The sequence below is a fragment of the Camelus ferus genome, chromosome 30 (assembly GCF_009834535.1).
Source record: "Camelus ferus isolate YT-003-E chromosome 30, BCGSAC_Cfer_1.0, whole genome shotgun sequence".
In the NCBI taxonomy this organism is placed as follows: Eukaryota; Metazoa; Chordata; class Mammalia; order Artiodactyla; family Camelidae; genus Camelus; species Camelus ferus.
In genome coordinates, this window is record NC_045725.1 from 1,319,535 (window position 1) to 1,337,224 (window position 17,690).

Here is a 17,690-nt window from a genome sequence, read left to right on the forward strand (position 1 = left end):
GGGCGGGGCGACACGATGGGACTTGAGGCGACGTGCACTCGGGGAGACACAGGGGTCTACGGGACGGACGAGAGGACCAGTGCCTAGAGGACTGGTAGGCGAGACGTGAAGCGGCGGGGCGGAGCGATGTGCGGGAAAGGCCGGAGCGGGGCCGGGCGACACGCAACACGTGGGGGGATAGGCGGGGCCGATGGCTCGGAATCGGACGCCTGTGGGCGGGGCCAGGCAAGTGAGACGAGCCTGGTGACGTACTGAGGGCGGGGCCTGATGGCGTCTGGGCGGGCGGGCCACGCCTCCGTCACTCTCCCAGAGCTAGCCGGGCTCAGCCAGGGGCTAGGGGGCGCAAGGTGTGTGGGACTCGGTGGTGAAGCGCACGCACCCCCTAGATGTGGCGATTGCAGAGCGAGGAACACAGTTTACGCTAACGTACGAAGCTAGGAGAGAAGCGTGCGCTGCAGCTCCCTAACTACAAAATATCAGATGAAGAAAGCAAGGGGTGAGAGGTCTAAACCGGGCAGTTTATGTGAAAGGTGGGTGTCCTGGAGCAGAGCCCCTGCTGCCTGCACGACTGGGAGGGACTCGGGTTTTTCTGTCTGCACTGCCAGTTCGTTTGCTCACTTCCTCACCGGGCCACCTGGGGAAAGACAGCGGCTTCGAAACTACTCCAGAAAGGAGGCGTGCGCACCCCCGAACCCTCTTCTATCCCGCACTGGCGCACACAGCTCCTGGCCGTGTTCGGCCTTCTCCCCAGTAGGAAGTAAACCCCTTGAGGGTGGGGACTTTTTTCCTGTAGCAGCCCCAGCTCTTAGAACAGGGCTTGGCACATCGAAGGTGCACAAAAATCTTTTTTTTTTTTTTTTAATGATAGAAACAAATAGTGATTAGGGTACTAGCGGACTATGTAATCCAGTAAAAGATCGGAATTTAACAGGATTTATAGCAACATAGCTCACTGGAAAATCCACAGGGTTTTAATACAGAATCAAGTATTTGCAGACTTTTGGGCTCTACAGAAGTAATTCTCTGTGCTCAGTTTCATCGTGAATAACAATAGAACTTCCTTCATACAGCTGCCTTGAGGATGAAAAGAAGGAAAGCATTTAGCAATCTCTCAACAAGTGGTAACAATTATTACTATTCCTCAAGTTTTTCATCGAAATAGTATTAATCCAATCTATATAAGGGACTCTAATATATATAAAGTACATGTTCTTTTCCCATTTATTCTGCCATGTTTTCATCCCACTGACTTCTCAGCCCACAAAAATCATTCAAGTAGCACTTCATTAGGAATAGGAAGGCCATTGAGAGAAGCCAGGATGCTTTCAACCAGACTCTCCATCATCTGTCGTCTGGCTTGATGAGTTGCACTTCCAATGTGAGGTGTCAGAGTGACGTTCTTCAACTTGAGCAAAGGGTGATCTCTGAAACGCAGATTATTTGGGAAGACTATTCAGAATCGTTTGGCCTCTTTAATTTCATATTCTGGTTTCATACCCCTACCCTGAGATGGTGAAGGTCTTGTAGCGAAGTCTAGATTACACCTAGGTGTGACCACTGCTTATCTGACCCTGGTACAGGTGACCCAACATTTCTGGGTGTAAAACACATACCCTAACTGCACCCAGGCCATTAGTACACAGTGGCATAACATGCCTGCTGGACTAAACGACACTGACCCACAAGACAAAAGGGCCTCGGGGAGACAGGCCCCATGGGACAAGCTGAATATGCCTTTAATGGGAGTGGCCTTCAGAGGGAAAAGACTGATTAATTAGAGTTGGCAGATTAGAGGGAGATCCCGTCCAGGAAGAAGGCCAAGGATGGGAGTCAGCCTGGAAAGATAATGAAGTTTCAGTGAAGTGGCAGACTCAGAATGACGGATGATACTGAAACCCAGGGTTGGGGAAGTGCTGTCACCTGGCCCAAGAGGGCTCTTTAGCATTTTAATACAGACAGAAGCCAAAGTAGCCATGCAGCAGCCATCCTCCAACCTAGCTACTGAGGCTCAAGGGACACACCTTTGGGAATCTTGTGGACAACCCCCAAGCCTATGGAAGCTCTCTGGAGGCACCTGTAATTCCTATCAATGCACTACACCTGCCCTCACCTCCAGGAATGACTGAAATAAGACACATCCTGGGGCACAATTAGGGATAGGAACTGTTCTGAACAACACTTGTCCTCCCCACATGAAGGAGGTGGGACCCACTTTATAACAGCATGTGATGGAAACCAGTCTCAGTACAAGTGTGTGAACTGAGACAGGGTGACTGGCTTTGTCCTGACTCGGAACCCAAAAGGAGCTGAATCATGGCCAGTTGTACCAACACCTGGCCGTAATGTCATCTGGTACACAGGCTAGATACAGTTCTGTTGAGAAGGCATAGCAAATACTTCTGTAACTGCTACTGATTTGTCATGTGATGAAACCGAATTGTGCCATGACCTTGCTGCAATACGGTGCAATGCTGGAATTGTTCGTAAGACGCCTCCTGTAAGTACAGCATATGATAATACTGATGTTGAAGATCAGTGGTGCTGAGAGACTGAGTTAAAGCCTCCTTGGGATGTTAAACCAATGGGAAATGACTGGCCTGAGGGAAAACTGGATTTAGCTAAATAGCGAATTTATATACTAAATAGTGCTACACAAGTTCATCATAAGGTACAAATAGTAGTATATCAAGGGGTGTGGGGAACAATCAAACTAGCGCAAAAACACAATGGTTTAGTTGTTTCTTTAAATCTATCCCTGCTCCACATTGGCTGCTCTGAATGTCAGGCATACTGATATTATTGCTGCATCTGTCACAAAAATACTGTAGTAAATGTAGGTGTTCCAAGAAATATGATCATTTTGCCATAAGACAGCCTAGGCCCAGGGCCAGGGGGTGGCCTGTGTAGTAAATAATTAATTTACAGGCAGGCTTAGAGCTCTAGAACCCTGCACATTCCAAGATAAGGCTGGCCTTTGGTCTCTGGGAGATAACCTGGGAGCCCTGGAGACATACTGCCTGATAAGAGTGTCTTCTTATACCTGGGGCCTTGGGCAGAGCTGGGTAGTTTACACTACAGTGTAATTTGTGGTGAATGCCTGTTTTGGTTTGCCTAGGCTCTAGTCCACCTGTAGCCAGTTTGACCTCTGCAGCAGCTAGAGACTAAGAAGCCAGTGTCAGAAATGTGGGCACTCCATGCCTGCATACCTGACCCTTGCTCCCAAGGCTCGGGTGAGTGTCCCTGGTTGGAGATACTTCACATGTGTTGTCACTCATCATTGCTGGAGGCAGTAAGTGCTGCCCACGCAGCTCCACTGGGAGGACACCTGGAAGTTCAGGCCTGGTTCTCCTGGACACCACCCTATCAGTTTTCTGCTTTTGCTGATTTTAAACTATGTCTTTTCACGTAATAAGCTAATTGTGAGTATGAAAACTTTTCTGAGTTCTGCACACCTTTCTAGCAAACCATTATGCCTGAAGGTGATCTTGGGGACTCCTGGCACTATTGGCAAATAAACTTTTTCTTTTGAAAATAATCTGTAGTGAATCCTTTTGTAAAGCAAAGAATATTTATGTAGTGTGACTAATATAACCCTAGATTTCCTACTTTTTAAATAATTTTTTTCATAGTAAGCAGAATCAGAATGTCTCCCTGAAAAACCAAGATGAAACCTGAAACATATCTGATAAGTACAGAGATTAGAAATTAATATAGATATCTAAAGATTGTTATTCTTGAGAAAATTGCTAAAGCTCTTGGCCACAGAAATGATTTCATGTGGGACATGGGGAGTGCATCACCTGTTAGGATAAACTAGACTTCGGGATGTGACCCTGGTATTTGCCCTGTGACATGTGAGTAAAAGGCAACAGGGGTGATCACATGACTTCTAGGTGTCTGAGTAAGTTGATGGCTGTCAGAAATGGTCATGCTTCTTAATTTATATCGTGATTATTTTTTCATCGTAGATTAGTGGCTCTCGTATATCTATCAACACTTTTTGTATTAGAAAACTGGAATTTGACACAACATTGTAAAATGATTATAAATCAATAAGAAATGCTAAAAAAAATTAATACAGCACAGGAGCACATTCCCTTAGCTGTCAGGGTGTCCAGAAGACTCCAGTGTGCACTTGTGACAAAACTTGAGTGGAAATAAGTGACATCTTACAGTATCATGAAAATAGTTTTGACTTGTAAGTTCCTCTCTACCTGCTAGAGTACTGCCTGATTCATGAATTATTAAATAAAGCCAATTAGATCTTTAAAATGAAAAGAAAGAAAATAGTTTTGACTTCACAGACCCCCTGAAAGGGTCTCCAGACCACATTATGAGAAACTCTGTTCTGAATAAATTGCTGTTTTTCTCAGAAATGTCTGTAAGTTCTATGGTCAATCTTGATACACTTAGATAGTAAATTTGGCTATAATGTCAAGCATTCTGCTGACAGTAATTTGCTCAGTGGATAGAAATCAAAGTTGGGGGAATCAAAGGTCAGAACAGCTGGTGTAATGAGTGGCCGGATCCAGATGTCCCAACAGGCTGGATCACTGGGTCAAAACACACAAGCAAATGAAATTAAATACAAGTAAATGTAAAATTCTACACATGCACTTAAAAACAATTGAGGGACTAACAATTCCAGTTTTAGCTGACTAAAAACTCAATGAGCTACGGTGCAATGACCCTCTAGATACAGGCTGTGGCCACAGCTCTGTCCCCCTCTCCCCAGGGCTCCAGCCACAGCACGGGTCCTGGATGCCAGTCTCACGGGCACACTTTCAAAGGACCTGAAAATCTAAGTGCTGAAACACAGTAATAATGATGAGGTGTCTGTAAATGATATCAGTCAGGCTACAAGTAAAGGATGTGAAGATATTTAGCCTCAAAAAAAAAAAAAGACCAAGATAAAATGTAGTGATTAAAATAATGCAGGTCTGTAGAAGAATGATCAAAGTCGGCCTTCGATGCTCCATAGAGCAGACTGGGGCCAGTGGGTAACCGGAGGACGTGAAAAAGACGGTTCTGTGCAGCCTCCATCCTTGCGATCTGGGCCCCAGGGCCCCAAGCACCCTGTCCATGGAGGTGTTGAGGCAGACGCCTGACACCTGCAGAACTGGACAACACCAGACCCTGCACGATCACAACATGTGACTCTGAGACCTGCCCCCTGGAGCCGGAGAACTGCAACTGTCGGCTTCCTTACCTGGGTAGGGGTTCGGGGGACGTCACATCCAGCGCTGCCGCTTTAATGACCCCGGTCTGAAGGGCTTCCACCAGGGCGTCCTGATCCACTAACGGACCTGGATGGATGAGACACCTCCTCTGTAGGAACCACGGGAAGGATGCTCTGGTCGCATGAGCTACTGTTCAGACACATCCTGATCTCATCAGAAGTCTGACAGAGCACGTGAACTTTGTCCTGTCAAGCGCCTGCCACATGCCCAGAGAGGCTCAGCCCTTCATAGACACTGTCTTGCTGAATCGTCCACTTACCCAGGAAAAGGAAACACTCATTTTACAGATAAGAAAACTGAGGCTCACAGGTTACAAGCTCCCCAAAGTCACACTTTCCTACCACATTCCCCCGGATCCGAGCCCAGGTCTGTCTGACACCAGCCTGGGCCTTCTCACTGCACTGCACCACCTCCCAAACCACCAAAGGGTCCCAGCTAAGGAATGTGTAGTTTTAAATACACATTAAAAACTGGAACAGTCACAAACACGATCCACAACTGCATTTCAAATACAAGACATCAGGGTGAGCAGCAGCAGCTGAGAAGGAGACACTCTCCTTCCAGCAGAGACCTACGAGGAGCCTACTTCCAGCTGACAGGCTGTGAGCGGCCGCCCACCTGGCAGGACAGGGAGCACCCACGGCAAGCATTCCTCTCCTTGTTTTACAGATGAGAGACACAGGTGGATGTTGTCACCTATTGTTGGTCATGCCAGGTGCTCCAGCCCGAGACCCCCAAAGGCAAACCGCCTGCATGTCTGATGTCAGCACAAACCCTCCCATGTGTGTCGAGGGCTCTGCCTGTCTTCTTATAGATGCCACAGCAACCCACCAACGCTGGTTATAGCACAGGGCCTACTGCCTCCTGCACACATGCACAAAGCTCTACACCAGTGTCAAATGACCAAATAATAAAGTGAAGGCTCAGAAAATTCATCCCCATAAATTCTGCTTAATTACCTGGGAGATCAAACTGTGATGCCCCCCACAAGAAGACATCCAAACTTGGATGTGAGACCTGCCACAGTGGAATGTTACCCTCTGTTGCTAACTTGAGGTTCAAAAGGATGTGGAGATAAAAATCAGAAATATCCCTAAATAGAAAGTAAAATCCCTTTAACTCAACACCCCCCAGTCTACGTGGACCCTTCAGGCCATGCAGGGGAACGGCTGACTGGAAATGATGAGGGGTATTGGGGGGGGGTTCTCCTGCAGGGTCCTCAGCACACAGCAGGGGGCAGGTACCTCTGCCGATGTTGATGAGAGTGGCGCTGGGCTTCATCAGACTCAGCTCCCGCCTCCCAACCAGCCCCTGGGTCTGGGGTGTCAGGCTCACAGCCAGCATCACAAAGTCTGACCACTGAAGCAGGTCATCCAGCCTCGCACAGTAAGTGGCCCCAACAGCTCCCTCCTCCTCCAATTTCCTATTAAGAGAATAAGGAAGAAAAACCACATTCTCCAGTTAGAAATTCATCAAGTTGCCCCAGGAGGAGTTTCTGAGGGCCCAGAGGACAGGGGTCACCCAAGATACCCTGTGGACGCCTCTGGGTTCTCCAAGGTGAGACCTCAGCATCTGCGTGGCTTCACCCCAGTCTGAGAGCCCCCTGAGGTCATGAGCTTCCTGTCGCTCATCTGTGAACCCCCAGGGTCTGCTACAAGCCCACTTGTGTGTCAGACATGCTTTCAATGATGTCAAGTATTGCTGAATGTGGGCAAACACATCAAAGTTTCCAGAAAAAACAGAGAAACAGGAGAGGGCCTAGGAGTGCCGTCTGCTCAACAGAGAGGACGGATCCAAGGGTCCAGTGCTGGCAGGATTGTGTGCTTTATTCTGGGTCCAATCTTACCTCCTGCTCTGGCCACACCAGAAAGCTGATTATTTAACAGAAATTCCAAGCTCCAGGAGGTCACAGTATCCCTGGTAGCCACTACTGCCCTCCAGATAAGGAATATAAAACTATATGAATTCTCTCCTAACATGTCTTGGCCAGGGGATGGCCTGGAGGAACAAGGAACGGCCATGTGCTGGCCGCTGTGAATGCCCCGCCCACATCACACACCTAGAGCCCTGGCCGCTGCGTCTGCCTTCCTCGCACTGAGAGCTGTGACAACTACCCGAGTCTCTCCACTGTCCACTGAGCAAACACAGTGACTGTAAGGGAGACAGCCTCCCAGCTCACCACGCCTCCATGAATGGAAATCTACACTACGGCAACAGAAGCCACTGAAAGGCTGTGAACCATGCCATCCTCTGGCTGGTCTGCAGATGGGGCTGGAAGTCTGGGAGTGGGTGTGTGTTTCAAGTGAGGAAGGACGGGGCCTGAGGTGTGATGGGTGGCGACGGTGAAGTGAGAGAGAACAGGAGGTTTGAGAGTCGTTGTTTGGATGGAATCAACAGGACCAGGTGTTGGGCTGAGTGCTGCTGGCAGTGCCAGCGGAAGGGGGCCTCAGCCTGAGTACCATGGGGGGGGGGAGCGGACACCTCAGTGTGTTGTGTGTAGTAGAGTGTGGACAGCATCTCCCAAGAGCAAAAAATCACTTTACAAATAAAAAAGCACAATTGTAGGTGAGCCAAAAATCTCTTTTCTTTCTGGTGAAATTTTTTCAAGGTAATCATAAAAAACCACAGTGCCTTGATCATCAGTCCTACTCTTTGGAGAGAAAGAACAGGGGAAGTGTATGAAAAGTGGAGGCATAATACCTCTAAGCCGTGTTTAAGGCAGGGATGGTGTAAGTGCTGCTCGTTAATTTCAAGTCCATTTTCTGAATTTTACCTCCGTTTCCTATTGTGGTACAAAATCTTCATTTCAAACGCTCTGGCCCTCTGGGCAATCTTATAGCCGATGCTGCCCATGCCGATAATTCCCAGAGTGGCCCCGGTCACTCCCTGACCCATCCAGTTTATAGAAAATTTCTCCGTATCTGGTGAAACAGCCAACTGATGACCTGAAATTAAAAAGGTGCAGATTGGGCAGTGGGCAGTGTGCACAGCACACACGGAAACCCCACAACCCGCCCTGTGACATCGGGGCAGTGATGTAACAAACCAGAGCCTCCTGGTGGAAGGCTTTAAAATAACAACTTCTTTCGCATTCAGGGAGGATTTTTGGTAAAAATTTGGTTTTGCAGTGTGTGTGTGTCTGTGTATGTGTGAGTGTGTGTGCATGTGTATGTTTGCATGTCTGAGCATGTGACTGTGTGTGTGTGTGTGCATGTGTGACTGTGCAAGTGTGAACCAGCAGCAGCGGGAACAGCACTGGCCTGGTTCCCGCTGCCTCCTTCCTCAAGCCGCTTCACCCCGGGGCTCCGTCAGGACAGTGTGAAGCACTGCATCACTTTGCTGCCTTCCTGGAGATGCTCCCAGCGATGATGTCCAGTGTGTGGAGAGGTGGGATTCCGCCACTCGCTTGTAGGCCTCCACCCCGGTAGCGTGGCATGCTGAGTGGCCAATGAATCACCCCAGGGGCCTTTTCACAGTGGTGCTGAAGTTACTTCATGCACACAGTTACCCACTGCTGCGTAGTGAGTGGAGCTCGGTGGGGAGAAACAGGGCATCAGACAGAGGCCACGTGCCCCAGACACTGAGCTTGGCACTGAGGGGGCTATAATCCACTAAGAGTGGCTCCGATCCGCAGGGCAGTATGAGGAACTCAGAGCCAGAAGATAAAATTGTACCATGCGTGGCATTGAACATGTCACCTGATCTCCGGAAAACCAGCATCTCCAATGGCTGCTTACCTTCCACTACTCTCCGGGCTGCAGCCAGCAGCAAGGCCATCCCCAGGTCTGCCGTGGGGCTGGAAACAGCATGTGGTGTGCTGGCCACCTTCACGCCAGAGCTGGCAATGAGCGCCAGGTCCAGGTGGTCCAGCCCGGCCCCCGCGCTGGCAACGATCCTCAGGGAGGGCAGGCTACGCAGGAGCTCCCGGTCAACAGCTGGCCTCCCGCCCCAGACGAACACAGCGCGGATCTTCGGAGCTAGTTGTGTTTTATTCTCCAAAAATTCTTCCATGGTGATGAGGTGAAAGTGTTTCTGCAGATCTCTCACGTGATCTTCACATATACCATGCGGTCCTTTAAACCCAGACACCAAAACTCCAGGTAGGTCCTGATCGCCCATGGCCTGCAGAAAGTTGAAAGCGGTGTCTGCTGTCAAAGAGTCTTCATGAGAATAACCGCTACGTTATTCTATCACTCTTTAGATTTTCTAAATGGCAACAGGGCAAATTCACTTTACTTCCTGGATACATTCCCATAAAAACTGAACACAACAGACCCAGAGCTCTGCGGGTACCAATGTTGGCACCGTGCCCACTTTCCTCCCTACCTCACCTGGGTCCTTACTTCTGCCCTGCGGCGGGGGTGTGTGTGTGTGTGTGAGGGGGGCGGGGGAGGGAAGCCTCCCAGCCCCACTCAGGTCCTCATGCCTTTGTGTGACCCCCCCACCCTGGAGTCTGCGTCTAGTGAAGGGAACACAGTGGAGCGAGGGAGTTCACTGCCCTCTCCCACTGTCCCCTCTCCTAGGGCAGCCCAGTGCCAAGCTGGGGTGCAGCCCTGTGCCCAGGCCCAAGTGAGTGAGAAGTAAAACTCAGAGGCCAGCTAACGGCCTGGTGAGCCCTGCAATGACCGTGGCCCTGGCCAATGCCTTAACTAAAGTTTCCTAAGACCCTGAGCCAGAACCACCCAGGGAAGCCACATCTGGATTCCTGGCTTGAAGACCTAGGAGATAACAGATGTTTGTTCTTTTCAGCCACTAAAATAAAACTGACCATTTTTTACTGTGAAAGTAAAAGACATTTGTTATTGTCTGTCAAATGATTAAATAATGTTTTATGTTCCTTGTTCCAAATTAAAAATAAGATATTTTTAACATTTTATAGCTTTCCTCCAAAAAGAAAACCGGTTGCTTTTCAAGAGTTGAGGCTAATGAATGCATTTTATCTTTGGGTCATGAACTTAGCTGGAAATGTTTAAAATATGTTCAAAGCTCAGAGCATAATTGGCTAAAAAACAATTTGTGTTTACGTTTTGGACATTGAATAAAAGATTAAAAGAGCTTCATTCCAAATAAGATCTTATTTTTCCAGAGAGGAGGCTCAATTTCTGACTGCTTTAATACTGGTTACAGAGCAAGGACACACACTGATTACACCGTTCCTGTCCGTGGTTGTATGTGGAAAAGATCCAAGACCCTCCAAGTGAGTCATGGCTGTTCCAACTGTGAAGAGGGTGGAGAGTCCCAGGTGGGAGAAGTGGGTGTAGCAGGGATGGGAGCACCGGGAAGATTCAGGAGATCACTCCATCCTTGGTCTCTGTCTTCTGCTCTGGCATAGACCCTGACCATCTCCAGTCACAGCCAAGAATCCAGCAAAGGAGCTTGAGACAGGAAGGGGGACCAACCATCAACAACTTCCTGAGAAGGGAGCCTGAGCCCAGTGGACTGCTGGGGCTGAGCCCAGTGCTCAGTGGTGGGAGGGTCGAAAGATGAGGACTTTGGCTCTGGCACAGCTCTGTGGCTGATCAGAGGTCCCCAGCCTTCCTGGGTTCTTGGTGAAGCTTGAGTGATAACAGGTAGTGTTTTATAATTGCAGCCTAAGGTCACATTGCCTTTTCCTCCCCTAATTTCTGTGAAAAGAGAGCTCAGTGGACATGTCTCTGCAGGTGTCCATGGATGGACAGCATTAACGTGATGGTTAGGCTGGGAACATTCTGACAACAAAGGAACATGCCACAAAGTATTACTGGGTGTGTTATTAGACACTGGCAGTTTGTCCAAGTCAGAGGATAAACCCACGTGTGAAATTTGGAAAAATCAAAAATTTTACAGCTTTTGAGGGGGAGGGTATAACTCAAGTGGTAGATAGCACGCTTAGCATGCATAAGGCCCTGGGTTTAATCCCCAGTACCTACACTGAAAGACTAACTAAATAAATAAATACTTCCCCCGGCAAAAAAAGAAATAAAAAATTTTTAAATTAAAAAAAATTTCACAGCTGTTTTTGTTAACAGAGTGATAGTTCAGACATGTACCTTTTCCAAATGCTATGTGCATTCTCCTCATGCTGTTTAATTTGAACAGCTAAACATAAATTAAAAGTCAGCTTCCTCCTTGCAAAATGATTGCTTAATTAAAAAAAAAAACTCATATTACCTTTGTTGAAATCGCCTTCAACAGATCCAAGGCTATAAAGTCAGGATTTTTTTCTTGTAAAGCCCCTGTAAAATCGATACCCAGAAAGAAAAGTAAAGGAGAATGAACTTCCAACTTCTTCCTTCAAAGGCAAATAAGACCGACGCCTGTGCAGTACTCAGGAGGGTGAGGTGAGGAGGGAGGCATGCAGACCCTGACCTGGCCCTGAGGCGGCGGGGCAGGAGGAGCGAGGAGATAACACAAGTACACAAGAGCTAATTCAGTTCGCAGAAGTGAGGGCAGGCAAGGGAGTGGGGAGTAAAGAAAATATTTTCAACTTAAAAAGCAAAAACGAGAAACAAAAACCAAATGCAATCAATACAAATGTTTGGTTTTGGGGACAGAGAGAAAGAGACAAAAAAGGTGGGGAGAGGGCAGGAAAGAGGACAAAGCGGGGCCAGGTGCAAAGGAGGAGCTGGCGCTGGCCTCACGCTGCTCTGCAGGCGGCGCTTCCCTCGGAAACTCGCTCTCTTCCAGCACAAGGGGAGGGAGGCAGACAGCCGTGCCCGGCGGCCCTGACGGTAGAAGGGAACCTGCAGGGCCTGGAGCGCCAACTGCAAGCTTTCAGCGAACAGGAGTTATTAACGTTTAAATCTGAACAACAATTTAGATATTTACCCAAGTGTCTAGAAACAAGCTTACACCAAAGAGGGAGGCTGAATTCATACAATGCAATAAAACTTCTTAAAATCCTATTTCCTCATGACAGTTCCTCTCTTAATATTTGACAGGCGAGCCCAACACTCCCACATCATCCTGCCAAGTCCCCCTGCCACCCTGTCCTCTTGTCCTCCAACACCTTCTGAAGTTTCGCCGCCCACAGTAGCCCTCTGCCTCTTCGTGAGTATAAAACCAAAGCTGCTTGTCCTCTGTCATCTACAGATCCCTGTACAGATTCTGTGCCAAAGAGGCTCAAAAAACAACCTGGAAAAAAGATTCCTCCTTTACAGGAGGTAGATGATGCCATGTTTAGCCCCTCTGATCACTTATCACCCTCAGCATGACATTCTGGACTTGATGGAAGTGACCTAAGCACTCATGACTACATGAGGCCACCTAAAAGATAAAGATACACCAAAGGGCGTGCCCGTGAGGATGGGTTTGCTGCTTTGGGATTAATGAAAACTGCACTGTTTACACCCTTTATGTGAGGTTTCTCCAGGCACCAGGTGTCAATTAAAAAAATTGCGTTCATATAAGAGATTAAACCATAAACTATAAAATCTAATGTTGGTACCTGAATCTTATCCATTTAAAGCTTAATCTGCCACTGCCTGAAGCTTAGAAAAAGAGTGAATACCTTTAGGTTCTGGCAGTCTCTGAAGCCGCCTTAAGTCTTCTCTTCAACAAGGCAGGTATAAATAGTAACACTGGACTTTCCTTGTTAAATCCTTTAGGATCGTGCCCTGCAGGCCCACATGACTTTCAGAATTCTGATGCTACCCACCTGTCCCAGGTAAGGCCGGAGGTCAGTCACACCCACGCGGCAGAGGTCCAGTCTCCCGCCCACAAAGCAACATCCTAGGGACACATTGACCTTTTTAAAAAGACTCAAGATTTAAGGACCTGACCCAGCCTCCCAGGCACGAACCTGACCAGGAAGGCGGGAGGTCAAAGGGCGCGGCCACGCCCCCTGCCAGGCCACACCCCAGCCATGCCCCCAGCCCCAGCAGCCTCTGCGAGCCCCGCCTGCGGGACCAGGCCCCGCCTGCCGGCCCACCCCCCGCTGCTCTGCAGGACTGCGGACGGAGCCTCTCTCAGAGCCGAGCTGGGTGGTGGACTTGGGGACCTGGGTGGTGGGGAAGGTTGCTGGCCTCAGCCTCAGTGTGGGGGTGAAAAAAACAAACAGAAACCTCATTTAAGAGGGAATGAGGAGTGTATATATGTATAACTGAGTCACCATGCTGTACACCAGAAACTAACACGACATTGTAAATCGACTATACTATAATTCAAAAAATAACAGGTTAGAAAAAAAAGATGGATCTGTGGCCAGAAGGGGAAGGTCTCACCTGCCCCCTCTGCCTCCACTGGAGGCCCACCCTTACTGTTAGGTAGGCAGATAGCTAGTTATGAGCAGAGAAAGGGGGACACAGACCAAATGGCAGGAATTGGGCAGAAAGGAGGGGCACAAGCCAAATACTGGAAACCATACATCATGTAAGCACCAGGGGTCCCTTGGGCAGAGAAAGAAAAGCAGGAACATTTGGGCTGATAGGCGGCCACACCTTTTGGCCTGGAGACCAACAAATAAAGGCGAAAAAAAGGCTGGAATTTTCAGTGTCCAAATGTAACCTTTTGCACATTATTCCCTCATTTCAATAAAATTAGCCTTGCAGATCAGAAGTCCCCATCATGCACCGACGCCATGACACTTCTGATCCAGACTAAAAAAGGACAAAAATCCCTCCTCCCTTTGGGAAAGTGGAGTTGGGATGATAATCAGGAAATACGACCCCAAGCCCTTCCCTCCACAATGAATATTCCACCCATTCATTTTTACACCCTATGTAACTACCTTGCCAAAGAAACTGAGGGCAGCGTCACCTGAGCCTGCCCGCTCTCCCCTTGAGAGTGTATTATCCATCCTTTAATAAAACCTCACTCTACTTTTTTAACCGCTACGTCTTGTCTCTGAATTCTTTCTGGGACGGGACAAGAACCTGGAACACCGGTTGCATCCACTGGCAACATTACTATCAACTCAGTAATGGAAGGAGGAATTCCTCCGTCAGGCAACAGCCGGCCTGTGGGGAGCCAGTACTCTCCCAAAGCCCCCTTGCCCTCTCTGAAGTTTCTCCTCTGTTCTCTGGACTTGCCAGTGGTTTGCCATAGATGGCATGTCCTACATTGCAACTTTTTGCTGTTCTCGAATAAACCCATTTTGCTTATAAAACAATTGGCTGTTTTATTGTTTTAAGTCAAGGGGGTGGGGGAAGGTGTGGGGGACTACACTGGTGGGCAGGGTCTCCATGCTGGCACCTGGTAAAAAGCAAGTCTCACCCTGAGGTCAGGACTGCTTTTGTCTGGGAAGGTGGGAGGTAGGTGACACAGGCCCTCCCTGTAGGACAGTGGCACTGCCCCACCATGCTCTAAGTCACCCCCCAAGGGTTCACTCCCCCACTTTGTCTCTCTTCTGTTCTGGGTGCACGTGTTACAAATTCAGTCATTTTGAGGCAGTAGGGAAGGGGGCAGGGTATAGCCATTAAAGAATGACACAGCCATTAGCACCAAGATAGTGGAAGACTCAACCCCCAGTAGGCCTTGAGCTTCAACATAGGCTTCTTGAAATACAGTAGCTGCTAAATGGCACTCCCATAGGTGCCACAGCAGTTTCAAGGCTGACCATACAAAGTCAGAAAGTGGGTGATGGCCCAATTCCTGGGAATCCCAGCCCCTTCCCCAAAGTAACTAGAATAATCCCCCCACTTGTTAGCATATGAAGTTACCAAGCGCATAAAAGCTAACAACCCCCACAATTCCTCACCGATCTCATTTTTCCTAGCCAACCCCGTGCTCTCCCTTCTGAGTAAGATGACCTGCATTGTGCCTATGGAACGTGTATCTCCTAGGTCTTTCTTCTTTCTTTCTTCTGAGACAGCCTGCACTCCGTCTATGGAGCGTGTATTTCTTTGAACAAAATCCACCTTTGGTCTACTGTGGCTCACTCTTGAATTCTCTCCTGTGTGAAGCCAAGGACCCTCGATTGATGGGGTGTGTCCCAGGGATTCGACTGAGATGTGCGACACAGCCATCCTCTCATGCCCCACATTTTTTCTGCATCAACTTTTCATAGTCATACACCACCTATGTTGTTACTTACTCGTTTTTCCCCTAAATAAATTAAAAATCAACCCTGTGTTTACTTACCTAGTCAAAAATATTATCTGGGGAAACCTCTGGTCTTATTATTGTCTTTCAAGCAGACTAAACGGCACTACCGACCCAAACAGCTCTCCAGTGTTCATCTCCAGCCCAGACCTCTCTGCAGAGCTCACGCAGCAGCTTTTCTTACTCTGGTGCTAATCTCCCAACTCCCCTCTCTCTACACACTCCCTCTGCAATCCTCTCCTGTCCATGGCAGCCTAGGGGCTCGAAGGGGTTAAATCTGACCTGTTAACCCCCAGCGTGAAGGCCTCAGCAGCTTGTCTCATGCATGTGGTGAAGTCTGAAATCCTAACTGAGTACAGCCTCAGAGGCCCCATTTTCCGGCCTGTCCATCCTGCAAACCCCTCATATGCTCATTTCCACTGCAAATTGTCCCAAACTGCCACACTCTTAGCCCTGGACTTGTTCCCACGCTGCCAGGACTCGACCCCAGCTCTTCCCCAAGTTCTCACTCATCTTGCAGGTCCCCATTTAAGTATCACATCCATAGGGAAGCCTTTTCTGAACTCAAAGTCAGAGGATTCAGACTAACTGATTTCAAAACTTACTACAAAGCTACTAATCAAGACAGGGTGGTATAAACATAAGGCTAGACTTACAGATCAGTGGGATAAAGTTGAGACTACAGAAATAAATGCTTATATTTAAATTAAGTTGATTTTCTTATAAATCCAACACGTAACCAGTTTTAAATACATATGTACAAAAAAGAGGAGAAAATGAAGTCAATTGATTTTCAACAAGGGTGCCAAAGCAATTTGATAAGGAAAGAATAATCTTTCCAATAAGTAGTGCTGGGGCATCTGGATAACCACATACAAAAGAATAAAGTCGGACACCTACCAAACACCATACACAAAAATTAACTTGAAATTATCATAGATCTAAAAGTAAGAGTTAAAACTATAAAACCCTTAGAAGAAAACAGGAGTAAATATTCATGACTCTGAGTCAGGCAATGATTCTTAGATATGACACCAAAAGCACAAACAACACAAGGAAAAAGATACATGGGATTCAATCAAAATTTAAAAGTTTTATGCTGAAATGATTATCAATAAAAAATAAGAAGTCAGTCCACAAAACTGGAGGAAATATTTCATATCATGTATTTGATGATGGATTTCTATCCAGAAAAATAAAGAACTCTTACAACTCACAAATAAAAAGACAACTAATTCATTTTTAAGTGGCCAAGGAACTGAACAGACATTTTCCAAATGGCCAATAAGGACATTAAAAGCTCTGTATCACTAGCCATTAGGGAAATGCAAGTCAAAAATCATAAGACATCACTTCACACCTACCAGGATATCTTTTTAAAAAGACAACAAATAAGTGTAGGCAAAGAAGTGGAGAAATTCAACCCCACTACATGGCTGTCGGAATCGTACTACTTCTGAAAAGTTTGGCAATTCCTCAAAATGTCAAACAGTTACCGTATGATTCTGCCATTCCACCTGTATATGTACCCAAGAGAAATGAAAACTTGAATCTATACAAAAACTTGTACATAAATGTTCATAGCAGCATTATTAATGATAGCCAAAAGGTGGAAACAACCCTAATGTTAGTCAACTGATGGACAGATAAAATGCAGTATATCCACATAATAGAATATTAGTGACCAATAAAAAGGAACTAAGTACAGTTGATCCTTGAACAATGACCCTCCACGCACTCAAAATCCACGCACAATTTTACAGTGGGCCTTCATATTCCCGTTCCCTCCTGTAGACTCTACCACCTGCAGGCCACGTGGTCCCCGTGTAAGTGGCTGCATCGATCAAACCCCGTTGTCCCAGGTCAACTGTACTGATGAGTCTACAGTGCAGGTGAGCCCCGAGAAGAGCATGCTCAGTGGGAGGTCGGGAACAGAGGACTTAAAGTGTCTGGCATAGGCGGGGGTTGCCAGCGCCAAAGGATGGAGGGAAACGGGGCTGAACGCTTATAAGCAGGGGGTTTGGGGGCTATGAAAGTCTTCTACAATCGGACTGTGGCGTTGGTTCCACGACTCTGTGAGAAACTACCTCACTGTAACGGGTGAGTCACTTCACGGTATGTGAACGTACCTCGACAAAGCTTCCCACGGAAGAACCACCTGGAGCGCGGGCGGCAGCACGACCACGTGGGAGCACCGAGCTGGACCGTTCACGTGGGAGCTTTACCACAACAAAACACGTTTAAAAATACTAATTTCAATACACTATTTGTGGGCATCTGAGTCTTACCGGTACCCTCCTGCCCACCCCCACCCCGGGTCCCGGGGCACCGATCGGGGAGCAGTTCTGAGGCGGCGCAGCCCCGCCGCCGCTCGCACCGCAGACGTCCAGCCGCGGCCCCGACTCCACCACCCCTGCCGGGCGCGCGCAC

General features: G+C 47.9%; 1 protein-coding gene across 8 annotated transcripts; it reads right to left on the reverse strand.

Moving 5' to 3' along the window:
- Window positions 1-844: 844 nt before the first annotated feature.
- LOC102521666 (glyoxylate/hydroxypyruvate reductase B-like) lies at window positions 845-17,689 on the reverse strand. 8 transcript variants are annotated; one of them, XM_032470729.1, is made up of 9 exons: window positions 17,390-17,689; window positions 12,877-12,950; window positions 11,861-11,990; window positions 11,391-11,455; window positions 8,978-9,362; window positions 8,014-8,185; window positions 6,485-6,663; window positions 5,210-5,306; window positions 4,700-5,119 (listed from the first exon to the last, which is right to left on the reverse strand). In XM_032470729.1, the coding sequence occupies exons 5-9, from the start codon at window positions 9,357-9,359 to the stop codon at window positions 4,858-4,860; spliced, it is 1,092 nt and encodes a 363-aa protein (XP_032326620.1). In that variant the 5' UTR covers window positions 9,360-9,362; window positions 11,391-11,455; window positions 11,861-11,990; window positions 12,877-12,950; window positions 17,390-17,689; the 3' UTR covers window positions 4,700-4,857. The 8 variants fall into 8 exon arrangements, with proteins under 8 accessions (XP_006185743.1, XP_032326624.1, XP_032326623.1 ...); XM_032470730.1 differs by having other exon boundaries at window positions 11,856-11,990; XM_032470728.1 differs by lacking the exon at window positions 11,861-11,990 and having other exon boundaries at window positions 4,701-5,119.
- Window position 17,690: the final 1 nt, after the last annotated feature.

Coding starts and splice junctions, on each gene's coding strand:
- LOC102521666 (XM_032470732.1), bottom strand. CDS start 9,359: ATGGGCGATCAGGACCTACCTGGAGTTTTGGTGTCTGGGTTTAAAGGA. Junction 6,664..8,013: donor TACCACAATAGGAAACGGAG/GTAAAATTCAGA, acceptor TTCTCTTAATAG/GAAATTGGAGGAGGAGGGAG. Junction 5,120..5,209: donor TCCCCCGAACCCCTACCCAG/GTAAGGAAGCCG, acceptor GGTGTTGTCCAG/TTCTGCAGGTGTCAGGCGTC.